At 41.9% G+C, this 16286-nt stretch overlaps 1 protein-coding gene across 3 annotated transcripts in view; it reads left to right on the forward strand.

Annotated features, from left to right (window-relative positions):
• AIDA (axin interactor, dorsalization associated) overlaps positions 1-15363 on the forward strand; it is a 30669-nt gene extending 15306 nt beyond the window's left edge. The window contains exons 5-11 of one of the 3 annotated variants that reach the window (XM_074817846.1): positions 3400-3463; positions 3914-4020; positions 5726-5737; positions 8443-8565; positions 11331-11453; positions 11943-12060; positions 13002-15363. In XM_074817846.1, coding sequence (XP_074673947.1) covers positions 3400-3463; positions 3914-4020; positions 5726-5737; positions 8443-8565; positions 11331-11453; positions 11943-12060; positions 13002-13098 — 644 coding nt within the window. In that variant the 3' untranslated portion in view covers positions 13099-15363. The remainder of the gene's footprint in view (positions 1-3399; positions 3464-3913; positions 4021-5725; positions 5738-8442; positions 8566-11330; positions 11454-11942; positions 12061-13001) is intronic. The other 2 variants (XM_074817847.1, XM_074817848.1) reach the window with 2 other exon arrangements.
• The last annotated feature ends 923 nt before the right edge of the window (positions 15364-16286 follow it).

A 16286-nucleotide genomic window follows, 5' to 3' on the forward strand; every position in this document is an offset into this window, starting at 1 on the left:
GTGATTCCTTTGTTAAGTCAAGCCATTCTGTTAGGGTGGAAGGAAAACAGCTATTCACACAATTTGGCTTGTTTTAATTACTTTTGTGCCTGAAGCTGTCAAAGTAGCTGAGAAATTTGGTTTGGGTGTTGTTATAACAACCAGGCCCCTTAGATTTAACCTTTCTTTTTTTTTTTTTTTTTTTAGATCTTGTGTTGTCAAGTTCTAACTTTTCCTACTTAAGCTTGCATTTCACGCTGCTTGGAAAGTGGAGCAGTTGGCTACTTTTGTTTGTTTATAGGATTTGTCACCGAATCTTTTGTGCTAGAATAATGCTACAGGAGGGTCCATACATACAAATAGTTCTTCTGAGACTACACTGTGTGAAATCATTGCTAACACAGTGGATCTCACAAATCCTTTTCTTGTGAAAACTTACACTGGTGTTATAATACACATTATAAATGGATAGGCTAGGACATCTTGTGTGCCTCTGTGTGTGTGTGTGATAATTCTAGCCACTAAGCAACTAGTTTCAAACCCAGTGTATATGTATTATAAGAGAAGTAGATACTGGTGTGTACTGGGGAGCTTGGTATCAGAATTATTTTGTTTTGTCTATTTAAAAAAAAAAAGAGTCAGTACAGGTATCATAGGCTGTCACTAAGAATCAAAATGAACAGTGGTCTTTACCAAGTTAGCGTGTACTGGTCTTACAGCTCATGTTTATAATTCCTTTTGAAATCTCGAGAAAGAGCCAACTGCTGATAAAATCAATGTGATATTGTCCAATGTCACAAAAGAAAAGGCAGCTTCTGCACGAGACTCTGCAGAACAGTATTTTAAGATTTCTGTTGAAAAAGCAACATAAATGGAGGCCACGATGCTGGGATCTGCCTATTAGTTATACACATGGAGAACTTTGAGTCGTGTTCTCAGCGGTGGTATTACAGAGGGGAAGTGCTCTTTCTCCCAGAGGCAATATGTGTTTTTAAAAACAAAACCCACAAAAGCCCAAACCAACCTCTTAAAGCTTGGGTGTCTTAAACAGTATTGCAAGGGAGATTCCTGTTCTTTGTAACCTAATGTTTTTTTCTGTGATCTGGTTATTTTTATTTAAATCAAGTGAAACTCCCACTTGTGATAGATGTAAAGAGGATTTTCCTCTTCCTCAAAGGATGATTGTTGCATTGCTGTTTTACTGCTTTGCTTTTTCTTAGTGACTTTAAGTATTTCACCAGGCTGAGTGCTGTACATCCACTTCTGATGTTTAAAGGAGCAGTTTAGTAAATCGCCGTATTACAACTTGCAAAATTATTTGCTACTGCTGATGAGACAGAGTTTCAACTTTTTATAAACTTGATCCGCAGCTTTCAGCTGCAAAAGGCAAGAGGTTGTGGATCATGTTTCCTGAAGTGTTTCTGAGCTAGACATTCAGCATCACCCTTGTTACCAACACCGCCAGGACGCCTGAAAGCAGCGTACTCCCGTGGGCAGCTCTGGTACCACCGCCCGTGTGCGTGGCTGCAGGAGGGTGTATGCTCAGCTCTGCCTCCAGGCAGCATCGAGATTTTAGGCGCTGTAAAACCGTTTCCCTTTTTCCTGTGCTGTATCAGTGGAGTATTTTGTGCCCTCTAGTGACGACTGAGATCTCTTACTAGAAGGTTTTTTTCAAGGGATGTTCAGTCATGTAGTGAGAGAAACTGGTTTCTGGGGAGAGGGGAATCTAGTGCTTACCAACTTTTGGCGGATGGGAGGAGAACTGCTGTAATTTCTGTTGCTTCTGTATAACATGTCTATGACTGTAAGAGATCTTGCTTTACTGAGATTTTTCTGCCTGGGGCAGTTTCACTTTCTGTCTCTGGTATGATGCAGCTCTCGAAGAGCTGGGGAATTCTGAGTGTGATAAAAATCCCCTTCTTTTCCTGAACCTCAGCTGCTTTTCTCTTGGGAGGTGGCTGTGATTCTTCGCCACCATGGTGAGATCTGCGTTAGTGATCCCTCGGAGCAGAAGTCTTTGGAGGGAGAGAGACTTGGCACCAGTTTTGTCTGTCACATCTCTGACTGAAGGCAACTTAAAGCTTTTTATGTATCTCTATATTGTGTCCAGCTGGAATCAGACAGTACCTAATGTCTCAGGTGGTGGTACAAAAATCTGGAAAAAAAATCAGAATGAGCAAAGACTGGAAAGATTTTTTTTGGGTTCTTTATAGTTTCCCTGAGGGATTCTTTATTAATTGTAGCATTCGTGTGGTGCCTGTAAGCTAATGGTGGAGCTCATGCCGAGTGATGTGAATATGAAGACAGACAGGGAAGCTTCCCTACACTGGCTTAATTGAAGTGCACAGAGGGGCCTGGCAGCGATTCCTTAAATATAACTGGTACTTAAGTACCTCTGGGTATTTGTGTCATCTTAACATTGTTTTAAAACAGTTTTGTTCTCATTCAGTAGTCCTAAGGGGGATTTCTAGTGCTCTGAGAGGTCTTATTGCAAAGTGAGGCTCAGTGAGAGGACTCGGTTTTTCCACCTCCTCTCCTCCTACCCAGTCTAGGATACTCATTGTCTGGTGGGAGAGTGCTTCTCCCTGCAGGTGTTCTCATGTCAATTTTTAGGCCCTTTAGCCATCATGAAATGCTTATTTCTTTCACATGCTTTTGGAAGTTTTGCTTTTACTGGTAAATGTTTTTGGAAATAACAGCTGAAGTTGTAATTACTAAAACTTGAGTAAGCTTCTAATACAAATGGCAAAGCCATTCTCCACCGAATGCTGGAGAGTATAGTCAGTGTCTCTAGGGCTTGATGCTCAGATGTTGTACTGTGTCTCTTCTGAATTTTGCCAATCTGCCCAGACATCTGAGGGTAGAAAAACAAACAAAACCCCAACACCACCAAAATAAAACCCCCAAAACACATCCATGAAGAAGTAAGAAATATCAACTATGTGTTACCAGCATGCTTGGACTCCCACAGTGTCTCTCTGAATGTGCAGCCTACGTGTGTGCTTAAGTGTGTCAGTTCTGGAGACTTTGGTCTGTTTGGAGCTGATGCCAGTAACAGCACCACCCTCCTTTCAATAGCCACCAAAGAGCCTGTGGAGCCTGTGGCTTTCTCTCAGGATGCTTTTGGTTATTGCTGTGTGTATCTTCCCTGTCTATGTAAGTGTGGTGGTGATTATGTATGGAGTTGCAGTTAGCCTGTATGAATGTTACAGTGATATAGCTCTGATCAGGACTGTACTGGTGTTTAAGATATGAGAGAAGTGTGGGGTGGGGTTTTTTTGTACAATCTGATTTATTTTTTAACTACTATTATTTGTGTGTGTGAAGATGCTGTGAGAATGGACATAGCTGTGCAAAGCAGTAGAATTAATGCTTGTTTATGGATATGGATTCTTATTTTTTTTTCTCCCCTCTCTGCAGTCTTAAAGAATATCCTCACTTACAATAAGGAGTTCCCCTTTGATGTTCAGCCTGTCCCACTCAGGTAAGAGAGAACTGGGTCACTTCGTGTACAGTTGTGTATCTGAAAGGGAGCATAGCCTGGGACCTGGTGTACGTCTGAAACACTAGAATTTCTAGAGCCACCTACTTGCTGTACTGCTTTGGGTAACCTGGTTAATAAGAGTATTTTGAATTCTGTTTGTCTAGGTACCACTAAAAATCAAGTCCATGCTTTTGGTAAAGTCAGGACTTGGTACATCCCTACATCTCTCCGAAACTGCCAGTATTGTCTCTTGGTTTTAGACTCTATGCTTTCTGTTGGGCTGAGCTCATGCAATCTCTGTTAGAGTCTGTAGGTACAGGTAGTAGTTCATAACAAGTATGAAATTACTAAAGGATCTTGCCCCTGCTCTATACTTAGATGTTGAATTGTGAGTTGAAAGCCAGATGGTGAATAATCTTTGGTCTCATTCTTCTTTCTCGTGTTTTACAGGAAGATTTTAGCACCTGGAGAAGAGGAACACTTGGAGTTTGAGGAGGATGATGAGGAAGGAGGAGCTGGAGCAGGGTCTCCAGACTCTTTTCCTGCTAGAGTTCCAGGTAGGGGCACTAGCCTTCTCATGCCAGCCTATGTAGCACGTGTAAGTTGTATCTCTGAGAAGCCCCCTTCTCCACCTGTGATTTGAAAAGTTTGGGTGAGGAGCAACAGGCTAATGGAAACTCTGATGCTGTGTTGGAGAACCACAAAGGTGGCCAGTGGACTTTTTTTCTCAGCAAACAGTATCTTACTGTGAAACAGTTGTATGGATAACCTGTGAGGGTGGTACCATCTTCCTCAAATAACTAGCCTTTATTCTTTGTTCAAACTTAGTATTTTCATTCCTGCACTTTCTTAACCATTCTGTGTGAAGTGTTTCAAATGCATTCAAATGTAAATTGTGGTTATGTGTCTTCTACAACATAGTGCTAGAGATGTGATAAGCTGTTGCTGATTATTTTTGTGTTGCATAGTCTGGTGAGACAATGGCTTAGGCTAAAGCCAAGCTCTGAGAGGATAAAGAGGTGTAGCTTTGGTTTTGATAGCTTAAATCCTTGTGCATGTGAAAGCAACTGTAGAACTGGATATACCTACAGATTCTAGAGAGGGTCTTCCTGTAATTTCAGCTTTTGACAATTTACCGAGTAAAGGATTAGGATGTTCTAACAGAGGTTCTTTTGGTTCCTGGTGTAGTTTCTTTGCAGAAGAAACAAGTTTCTAGTTTCAGAGCAGGTTGGCAAACTTCATATTTCAGGAAGGCGATAACAAGTAGGGAAACTACTGGAATTACAGTCAAAAGAGCTGGGGTGTTGCACTACTTCCGCCTGGAGAAAACACGTCTCTGTCCTTAGATTTGAGCCAATGCATGCTACTGAATATCATCCCTGCAGGCAACACTGTATATACACACAGTCTATAGTTGTTTATGCTAAGCTCATGAATAGGCTATAATGTATTGTGATATTTTACTGCTGAAGTTTACTATTTTGATCCTTGTTATTCACTATGATAAATCCATTTATGAAGATGCATTCTGCCTGTCCAAAGTACAGCAGAGAGACTTTAAGTAGCTTTTGGTGTGGTGGTGAATCAATAAGGCTGTGACCATTGCCATAGTGCCAACAGTTGCCTCTGTGCAACCCATTAGAGCTGTAGAAATTGTGTATGTGCCTGAGAAAGAATCTGTGTTGATGGTAGACAGATGAAGTTTACAGTTAAGTCATTTTCAAAGAAGTGGGGTAGCCAAATCAGAAAGAGGAGAGGTTTGGTGCATATGCTTTCTTACAGAATTATTCCTCAGTAAGACTATGCTTTTAAGAGGTGGTGAGAGCAACTCCTGAACTTAATGATATTTTACCTTGTCATCTACTTAATAAATTGCATATCTGACTTTACCTTAATGCAAAAAAAAATCAGAAAACTTTCCCATAGCTACAATAATCTAAACCCCTAAGGTGGTTTTGTACTGCTTGAGCACAGATCTTGTTCCCACTGAATGTTAGTGTGGTGTTTCTTACCTGATTTGGGGGTTGGTCTGTTGCTCTTCTCTGGGTGATGAGGCTTAAGCCAAAGCAGTTTGCAGCCTTCTGGAGTGAGCCTTATAAGTAAAGTGGACTTTCCATATTGAATGGATAGAACTGTGTTGCACTCCTTGCTTCTATATGCCTTTAATCCATAGTGCCTAACTGTATTGTCTAACTGATCATGGTCTTGTCTTCTACATGCATGGCTTCATCGTTATCACATTGCACCATTCATCTAACCCAGGAGCCAATGAAGGTATGATAACCTTTTAGTATATACAATTATTTCTTTGATCATATTCATGTAGTTGCAATGTTTTTCATTCAGCTCTTAGTTTCAACCTTCAAAATACAGTTTTTGGTAACAATCATAGTACTAGGCATCTGTGTGTGGACCTTCATTTGCCTTCAGTACCGGAAAAAGGGGAGGTCGTATTTGGTGACGCACCTTACATAGCTCTCTAGAAGTCCTGCTGTGCTAAATAAAGACATTCTGACTTGCAGTGTAGCCAAAGGTAGGTGTAGCTATATTTTCTTTAGTGGAATACACATTTTATGGGAAATCTTACACAAAAAGTACTTATGTAGTTAGACTTCTGTGCTGTATGGAGCTGAACTGACCAATGGCTTGCTGTCTCTAACAGCAAAGGTTTCCTGCCTTTCTTCTGGTTATATAATTCTTTATTCCAGTGCTGTACGGGCAGTGGATTCTTCTGTGAACCATTTCCATTTGTGAACACAGCAGGAGACTTGTCAATTTTTCCCCTTTCTCTGAATCAGGGTTTGAGAACAGAGAGACTGAATGCCGGTGTCTTGGTGGCAGTGAGCTGTTGGATTGGCTCACCTTTGTGTATCTGAAATGCATTTGTAGGAGGACACTTATTTCATTTGTAGATGTTCCATTCCCCCTCTGACACTTGTGGTTGTCTGAAATGTCTGACAGTTTTCTCGTGAAAAGCCTCAGTGTGAGCCTGCTGAAATCTGACAGGCCCTGGCCATGGTGGCAGCCTGGCAGTGTGATGCCCAGCCCTAGGAAAGTTACACCATAGAAGAGGGTACCATCAGCTAATGACTGCCATCTGAAATGACTACAGAGGCTTCAGCAAAAGACCTGCTTGGGTGGTTGTGGCTCACATGAGACAGCTTAGTCAGCTGCTTTAGTCCGTTGCTGGCTTGGCTGTTCCTCCTGAGGCAGAAAGGAAGCCGTGTTCCTTGGAGACCATCTGTCCTACGGTTCTCTTATCTTCTGGAAGTGAGCTTGACTTTTCTGTTCATTGCAACTCTTCAATTTCGCAATTCTGGAAAGCATTTTTCAAGAACAGAATAATTTTTCTTGAGCCACTAACTTTATAATAAATGCCAGTCTGATGCATCTTTTGGGTGATTTTTCTGTCAGGTGTCCCATCACTTAGTCCCTTTGAGTGATGGATAGGAAAACTGAAGGATACAGCTGTTCTTGGCTCTTGGGGGGGTGACATTGCTTTTAGGAGACAAGTGAAAGATGGCAGAGCAAAGTTTTGTGCCAAAGAAAAGACCGGCTTGCTTCTACCTTCATTTAGATTGAAAGAACTACTCTGTCTTTGAACATCTAGTCAAGAGAGACAGCAAGATTAGCTAGAGTGCGTATGTTCCTTTGCAGAAATGGGTGTGCTCTAATAAGTTTGCTTTTTAACGTTTCTCATACTGTAGTCAGAAGCCTGTCCCATTACTTCAGAGTGGTGGGATATGTTGTGAAGGGTCTGTGGACACAGTACCTTGGAGGTCATGAGTCTGCTAGCAGCCAGGACAGGAAATACAGAAATGTACTGCATCACAGATGTGAATTCAAGTCTTACTGACGATACTGAAAGAGGGATTGGGTGTGGGAATGCTCATAAAATCTAGAATACATGGTCTCTTGCAAAGCCAGTCTCTCTAATAAGATTAAAAACGTGGTTGTCCAGCTCCTCAAGCGGATCGAGAGGAAAAAAAAGTATCAAGTAAAACCTGTATTGGACTTGTCAAAGGAAACTCTTTTGTTTAGATCTCAAGCCTTCAGATATTTTTTTTTAATTAGAAAACAAAAACTTTAAATCAAACTTGATCATGGGTGAAAGCATTTTCTGTCTTGGTGCTTATTCATCTAATAGTGGAGAGAGGCTTGAAGCCTGCCAGTTTTTGCTAAAATCAGCATGAAGAAGCCTACTCCATTGTTGACGACAATCTCATGGCTTTTAGTGAGTTTTGAACGGTTTGGATTTCTTGCCAGCTGCACTGTCTTCCTCAGCACTGCGAGGATTCATTTACTCTGACCACGAAGTTTCAATGCTAAATGTTCTTGATGCAGAGCTGGGAACTCCTTCCTTAAGGCAGAAGGGAACTTGGGGGATGCAAACACTTTTTTTTCTTCTTTTTTTTTTCTTTTTTCCTTGAAGTAGAGGCTAGTAGAATTTAAATAATTAAGAATCTCTTTTCTGGTTCCCTTTATGACCAGTGGGATTTGCAACAATGCCATTTTCTTCCTTGTTCTCCCAGTCTAAATGTTGAACATGAAGCCAAGTCATGTTCAGTGGGGTGGGACTCCTGATTAAGTATCTGAACTTCCTGCAACTGCAGATTGAATCCAGCCTCCCCAATTTAATCCTTAAAAATTATAAAAGTGAGTTCCATGAATGAATTACTCTGCATGAGAGCAAGAAAGAACAGTTTAAACAAAGCTCCTCTCTGTTCTTACAGCATTAGTTTTTTATGAATTCATTTGACTTGAGGCCGTCCTGGGGTTTTTTGGTGTGGGCTTTGAAATCTGTCAGACGGTGTTGTGTGTACACACAGACTTGCCCATCATGCTGTGTACTATTGGGATATGAATCCTTGGGCTTTGAACCCTGTAAGAACAGCATCTTCCATAAGAGATGATGGGATAAGCAAGGCCTCTGCTGTAAGATGACACAAAGGGTTAATAATATGCTTTACTCTTTCCAGGTACTTTATTACCCAGATTGCCATCTGAACCCGGGATGACATTACTCACCATCAACATAGAGAAAATTGGTCTGAAAGATGCTGGGCAGTGCATTGATCCTTACATCACAGTCAGTGTAAAGGGTAATGATTTCTGTTCCTGGCTCCTCATTTCTAGTTTGGAGAGCGTGTTTTCTGAAAGCTGTATTGATTTTTTTTTTTTTTTTTTCAACCTGCTGGGAAAAATAGTTGTTGTTACTTGCATTTTCTATTGTGGACTTTAGGCTTCTGCTTTAATAAAGGGTGGAAAAATTCTGTATTTTAGAGATACTAGGAGGTGAATCACTGCAGGAGACATGCTTATCTGTGCACTCTGGGGTGCCTTCCCCATGCTGGGAGCTGAGTATCAGTGACTTGGCAGGCTGTACTTCCCTATTCCAGCTTCTTCAGCTGACTCTTAAGTACAGATCTGTTCAGACTGCTTGTATTCTCCAACACATACTGGTCTCCGGGCTTTCTGGAGATGGTGAACCACAGCCTGCTGACTCCATTCTTGCCCTGTCATTAAACTAATTTTTTAGTAAAACAAAGATCATCTTACCAAGGCTTAAGGTCTAGAGGAATGGGTGAAGCTGGGAAGCAAAGCTTGCAAGTGAAATAAAATATAAAATATGTTTTAGCCTTGGCAGTGAAATATTTCAGCCAAAGCCTGGTGGGCTAACAGCCTCCCCCTCTGAGAGCCTCCATGAATCTGGAAGAACCTCTCTCTGTCCAGGATAGGCAACATTAGGATTTCTCACAGATGACAGCATAGTTGATGTCTTTTGCTTGAGGCTGAGATTTTTGGTATTTAGACTCTTTCTAGTGGGAGCATCTGCCTCTTCCCCATTTTGCATTTCTTAGCAGGAAGTCCCTGTAGTCAGAATTGCTTACCCTTAACCTGCCCTGCTTGACTTCTGCTTATCTTTACAATCTTTTGAGGTATATGACTTTTTTTTTTGTTTGTCATACAAAAATCTGTAGCTGAGCCAACAGCCTCTAGTTATTTTCAGTTGTGATAGCAGCCTTATATGTGTCCTCTTTAGATGTGCTATGGATACCAAACATAGGGACAAAATACTTGAGATGTGTGATCACGTGCTTCCTCCACCAGACAAGTTCTTTGGCAGAAGTAAGGATCACAGTAGTGAATGGGACTTGAATCCCAGTGATATTCTCAAGTGTTACCTGCCAAGATACATAGATAGAAAGTTTTATCTAATTCCACTTCCTCTGATTTTTTTTTTTTCAACGGTGAAACCTTCCACTTCTCTCTGGACCTTTGAGGAGTCACCTGGTTGGGGTGGAAGCCAGAACATCGATTTTGCCTTCCCCAGCTGATACAACTGCCTCTTTGTGTTTTCAGTCTTGGAAACGTGCAGTATTTCTTTGTTTATGGTGTTGCCTTAGGTTTGCAGCATTATTTTTATATTGTATAACTGTTCTTCGGGCTCCATTTCTCTAGTCACTTGTGGATCTTTCTTTGCCTCTAGTATGCCAGAAAGCAGAGGGATGGATGACTTCAGTGGTGGGGCTAGCTGGGTAGATGTGGGTTTAATCAAATTTAATTCTTTCATGCTGAGTTTCTCTTGGCCAACAGGAAAATACCACCCCAACGGGGTTCTAACATTGGATCCTGGAACTTCTCAGAACTTGTAAAGCAAACATTTGTTGTTTCTTGCCACTGAAGTGTTTGTCTTAACTTATTACGTATTATTAAAACTGTTGCTTGCCTTCAGAGCTAGCTCTCACTTCCTTTCTGGAGCCAAGGGAGACTGTATATTGCTAGGCTTGCTTTCCTGACAAGTCTTTCTGTTAACATGTGGTGCTCTATTTGCAAGCTCCTATAAATGGTGACTGCCAACTAACGATGTAGAAAATAGTATCAAAAAGTGTGTGTGTGGGGGCGGGCTATCACCTAGTCTGCTAATGGTGTCTTTTTATACTTTATTTCTCAAGATTTTTGGTGAGGAAAAGTAATTCTGAAAAGCCATTTTGTCCCTGCTAGGAGTCTGAAGACGCTTAATAGCTGTTTTTTGGTTCTGTACCAGGCTGCTCTTCTGCAGGTTTGGAGGGAGGTTTTTTCCTGATGCAACATTGGTGGTCCCAGCCCACTCCCTGGATGAAGGGCATCAGTGGTGCTCTGGGGGCCCAGCCTCAGCCTGTACCCCAGGCACAATGCACGTGCTCTGTACTTGTAATCTTGGCCATGTCGTTAGGAACTTTGCTCCACCTGAGGGAAAGGGATCACTAATGAGAGGAGAAGGAGCAAGAGGACAAATGTACTTGTGTAAACAGCGGAGGCTTTAGTGAGAAACAATATCATCTGCGGTGGCTGGTGCTGAGAGCTGGAGTCCAACCCATGGCCCCACCATGCCTCTGCCTGTGGGAAAAACAAGAATAATGATGCATGTTGAGGCTAGGCATCAGAGCAGGGCATAGAGCAAAGCTTGTATAAGCCGTGCCAGCTGTGCCCCGCAGAGCCTGTGTGGAGGGCAGCCTTCGGTGCGTATCCCATTCTGCCGGTTCAGCTGAAGGGCTGAAGCCCTGCTGGAGTCTTGCTTGCAGAGGGAATGGGATCCTTTGCTGGCAGCACAAAGAAATGTGCTTTTAAAAATAAAAAGAAGGATAATTCCAAATTTTCATCTTAAATAATGTCAGAACTTTACCTACGTTCATGTTGCAATCCAAAAGAAAATGCACTGACTGTGAAGGGGCACAATTGCCCCTTTTTTTTTAAGTTTAGGGGAAAAATCCAGGTGCGCATTAACTTTTTGCAGCAGTATTAGGAGTGATTCATAAATCTCTTGAAGCAGGACCTTTAAAGTCTGAGAAGCTTCAGCCGTTCTCATGCTGTTTCTTTCCTGCAGATTTGAATGGGATAGATCTGACTCCTGTACAAGATACTCCTGTGGCTTTGAGGAAGGAGGACACATATGTCCATTTTAATGTGGACATTGAGATTCAGAAACACATTGAAAAACTAACAAAAGGTATGTAGTATCAGAAACCTGAAACGGGGCCCAGGAGCTTTGAAAGTGTAGACATTGGGCTGCTCCTGATCTAATAAACAGGCTGTGCCTGAGCTGCTGCTGCAGGGCTCAAGATCCAGACGAGGATAAAAATAGACCTTTGCATCCTGTCTCTTTCAAATCGGTCATTGTGATGAGTTGCAGACAAGAGAGGAATGAAAAGAGAGAAAAATGCAGCAGTCTGCTCTACCACACAGGTATTGAGCTGCTTTATCACCTTCTTAGTCATTGGACAGACTGTTACCTGGCTGTGAATAAATGAGTGAAGAGTACAAGCTGTTGTGAGTGTGGTGACCATTGTAAGGACACGGTATAGCTTTTTAAGTAAATAACAGAAGCATTGGAGATAATTCCCTCCAACGCATGTAGAGCATCTTAATGGCAGATAAGTTTTCAGATAACTCTTGGCCATAATTGCTAACTTTTCTATTAAACCATTTTCCACTCTAGGTGCAGCTATTTTCTTTGAATTCAAACACTACAAGCCTAAGAAAAGGTTTACTAGCACCAAGTGCTTTGCTTTCATGGAGATGGATGAAATTAAACCTGGGGCAATTGTTATAGAACTGTAAGTGACTTGCAATTATAGATGCCAATGACAGAGGAAATGAACTAGACTTCAGTTATGATGTGTAGCTTGGTGCAGCAAGGAAAGCTTCTTCGACTCATTAGATTGACTTTCATAAGGAATATTCTATTTTTTTATAAAGAAAGGAAGATAAAAATGCTTTTTGGCAAATAAAATGGCTAGAGACCCTTGTCTAAAACTAGACTATTTCCAAATAAAATGCTGGTGTTTGTAACTAAATTTTGTATGAAGTTAACAAATTCTGTATGGGAGATTTTAATTTTTACCTTAGCTTGAGTGTCAGATCAGCTGTATTTAAAAAAAAAAAATCAATTCACACAATCTTTTGGTACCAAACTTCTGTAAAGAAGTCTGATTTGAGACATGGGATACCGATTTGCAACTGAATTTTATGAACACTTCAAAGCACTGTTGGGTGGTTGTGTTTTTTCCCATTCTAAGTGTACAAAGAAATAGGTGAAGCCATCATGCTGCAGTGGTTATGATGTGCATCCTACCCTTACGGTGTGGCTGAAGGTCTGAGCGAGGTTTTTGAGGGCTTTTTTCAGGAAGAGGGTGAACCTTGCAATTCTGGGCCTCTCTAGGAAGAGTGCTTAGTCTGAGCAAACTGGAGTACTTCTGAAGTACTAACTGATACTGCAGCTCCTACACTCCAGAGTAATCATATTGGGAATCCTCTTTACAAAAACCTTACATTCATTTAAAAATTGAAAACTTGTTGTTAAAATACTAATCCAGAGAAAATACTGGTTTGAGTTTCTTCCTGTAAATGTACTCATTATTGTTGCTTCCAGTAAGTCTTGTCAGATGTGTTTAAAGATTACAGTAATAAGATCTGTACAGGACAAGCTTTCTAGTATGCTTTCATCTTCCTGTGCAGCCATTAGCCCTTGGATTAACTTACTTTCTTGTGGTTACAGGTACAAAAAACCCACTGACTTTAAAAGGAAGAAATTGCAACTGTTGACCAAGAAACCACTTTACCTTCACCTCCATCAAACATTGCACAAGGAATGACCCTAGTTGTGAGACTTCTGTGAACTGAACCACAAGTCGCGGTAGCTGTGTGTAGTAGCCTTAGCCTTCGAGGGGCAGGAACACGACTGTATTCATGCCAGTAGGTCAGCCGGGACCATCACACACTGCACAGCACTACTTCAGGGTCAGAGGCAAGCCTACCACCCACGTGCAAGATTTTTTCAGTACCTTCCACATGCAGGTTTTTCTGAGAGCCCTGAAATACGTTGACTGCTTTTCCTAATTTTGCTGTTCATCACTTTTTATCTTAACCGTTATTATCCTTTTGCCTCAAACTCCATCCAAGGATGGAGACTGCCCCTTTGCCGAACCTGTAGCAATAAAGATGTGGCAGGTCTACTAACTGTTTACACTTGCTGTGCTATTGTAGTTCCTCTCATCTGCATTTTGGAGTCCTCTGTAGCGGGCTGGGTGGCAATAGACTGTGAGGAAGATGTGGTGGGACGGGAAGGAGCTTGAGGTACTGCAGGTGACTTGAAGTGAGGGAGAGGGGGGTGCTGGGTCAAGTGGGGTGGCCACAGAAGGGCTCCTCAGCTGATCTGCTTTGGTTGGGCCAGGAGGAAGACAACTGCAGATGAGAACACCGAACTACGATTTTAACAGCCTTGCCTGATCCACTCCTACTGAGTTTTGGATACATGTTACAACCCTTTAAATCACCATCACTCCCTAATAGAGCTAATTTTTCTGTACCTTGTCACAGAGTGATTTGCAAAGGTGGGCAGGGGAGGGAGAGGGGCTTTCTCCGGTGCTTCACCCTGGTGGTGGTGGGTGTTTCACCACGTCAGTGACAGCAGGACAGGCCCTTCAGTGTTCAAGTGTCAATTTTCCAGAGCTTTTGATAAAGTAGATCTGGCTAGCAGGTTGACCCACCTTTTACATGAAACTGCTGTTCTTACGGAAACTGATTGTATGCAGTTTTCTGCATATTTTGTGCAAGTCTGGAAACTTACTCTAAAAATTACCTTTTTATGTAAGTAGATAGGATTATCATTTATTTTCTATATTTTTGATTTGGTGTGTAATAAGCTGCAGGACATTGGCTTATTATGACACACTTGCATTCACCTTTTGACCTAATAAAGGGACAGAAGTAGAACCCAGTCAAATCTTTCCTATGTTTGTGTGGATATTTAATACAATGCTTTAAGGTTTGATATACTTCTTTCATATCTAACTAGTGCCTAAATACTCTGCTATGCTAACAGAAGACCCAGCTCCCAAAATAGTGCCAAATACTAGGTTTATTTTAAACAGTCTTGATGCAGATGTATCACCAGTTCCCCTTTTCTGTCATGTAACCCCAAATTGTTACATTATGCTTTAATGGAAGGGATGTTACTTTTCCTCATGATATTTGTCTGTCTAGAGGCAGGTGTTCAGCATTTTTGGCTTTACCATATTGATTAGGATAAAAAGCTATTTTTGAATGTCCTAATCTTCTTGCCTTCCCTCTGTTCTGGTATAACTAGGGGTGATATTATTTAGGTGATATGATGAAAGTCAGCAACACTTCCTCACATTTCACTGTTGGTTGGAGGGGGGAGAAAAAAAAGTGCAATTAAATTTTTCTGTGTGTGGGTCTTTACCCATGGTATTACATCTGATACACTGAATATCAAACCCTGAAAAGATTTCCCTCTGTGTTCTGGAAATACTGCTGAATGCAGCATTCGGGGTACCAGATGAAAGGATACATGCATTCTTAGAAAATAAAAAATCATCCTTTGAACTCTGTAAAAGGACAAAGCACAGCTTGGGTCTACAGCTGCAAGTAAATCCAAGCTTGGCAGGTCGCTGTGTTACCTGCCCTCGGTCCCGGGCTGGCTCAGGTCTGCCCCCGCAGGGCCCATCCCGGGGCTCTGTCCCGGCTCTGTCCCTGCAGTGCTGGCTGCGCTCAGGTGTGTCCCCCGCGCCCTGCCCAGCTCTGGGGCAGGTGGGAGAGGAGACACTAAACACGGCGAAGCTTGGTGCTGGGGCAGGAGAGAGCCCGAGCCTGGCGAACCCGCCTTTCAGACAGACACGACTGTCCAGCGGTGTGCGTGGCCTCAGCCACAACTCTCCCCCTTTCAGCTGCTTCCCCTGACTCGTCCCCAGCTTGTAGCTGTCTATATTAACTCCAGTTATATGACATGTCAACTTGGAAGTATTTTTGTTAAATACACAGTAGAGCTTTGTATTTAACTAATTGTGAATTAATGTCTGTAGAGTGTGAAATACCATTTTTAAAGTTGCTTCTATCCTTTGTGTTTTTTCTGTGAACTGACTGAAAGGACTACTACTCCTCACAACACAAGCTCTTGTATTGTCTCATGCTTTAGTGATGTTCTGTCTTCTCTTTCATCTAACATCTAAGGCTTATACATGTACTGCAAGGATGTAACACCCAGACAGCAAGTCTAATGGCTGCTTGTACTCCAGCAGTAAAGCTGTAATGGCCTTTCAGGAGGGTTTTTTATTCTTCCTAGTCGTTTTCCCTTTTTTTTCCCCCTCCCTAAGACTTACCTTTGTCTGGAAAACCTTAGTGTCTAGATAAGTAAGGGGCCTGCAATGCCAAATACTACATGCTCATCCTTGTACTAAACACGTACATTCAGGGACTTCCTTGAACATGTACAAAGGGAGGGTGTGTTTTTAAAGCTGTTCCATGTATGCAAACAGATTTAAAGCAATAGAGGTTGATATGGTTTACATGCACCCACTCCACTTTATGGAAAACTACTTTTTTAACTTAAGTAAGAGATAAGGCTGTAAAAATACAACCTTAGTGCTAAGGAAGCTGAATTGGTCTTAAATACCAAGTTTAAAACCTTGCTTAATGCTGGAAGCCAATCTCAGAAGCAGAAAGCGATTAGGAAATCTCTTAGTTTCTAGAATCCTGGAGCGTTCACCTCTATTTCCAAGCTATCTGCACAACTTCATGGAGGTTTCCAGCTCAGTACTGCCCTCCAGCTGAGGGCTGTCTCCCCCATGGTCCTAGTTACGTGAAGCAGGTCCACAGCATGCTGGGCTAGCTCAGTGTAAGGGTAACACCATCATTACCTTGCAGCAGCAGCAGTTTTTCAGCCTTGATTTGGTTCTTGAACTTGGTCACAGCTGTGGCATTCTCCAGTTAAATTACTGAACCAATGTCCTTCCTGAACAAAAAATGGCACTGAAACAAAGCC

Source organism: Strix aluco, chromosome 3 (genome assembly GCF_031877795.1).
Source record: "Strix aluco isolate bStrAlu1 chromosome 3, bStrAlu1.hap1, whole genome shotgun sequence".
NCBI lineage: Eukaryota > Metazoa > Chordata > Aves > Strigiformes > Strigidae > Strix > Strix aluco.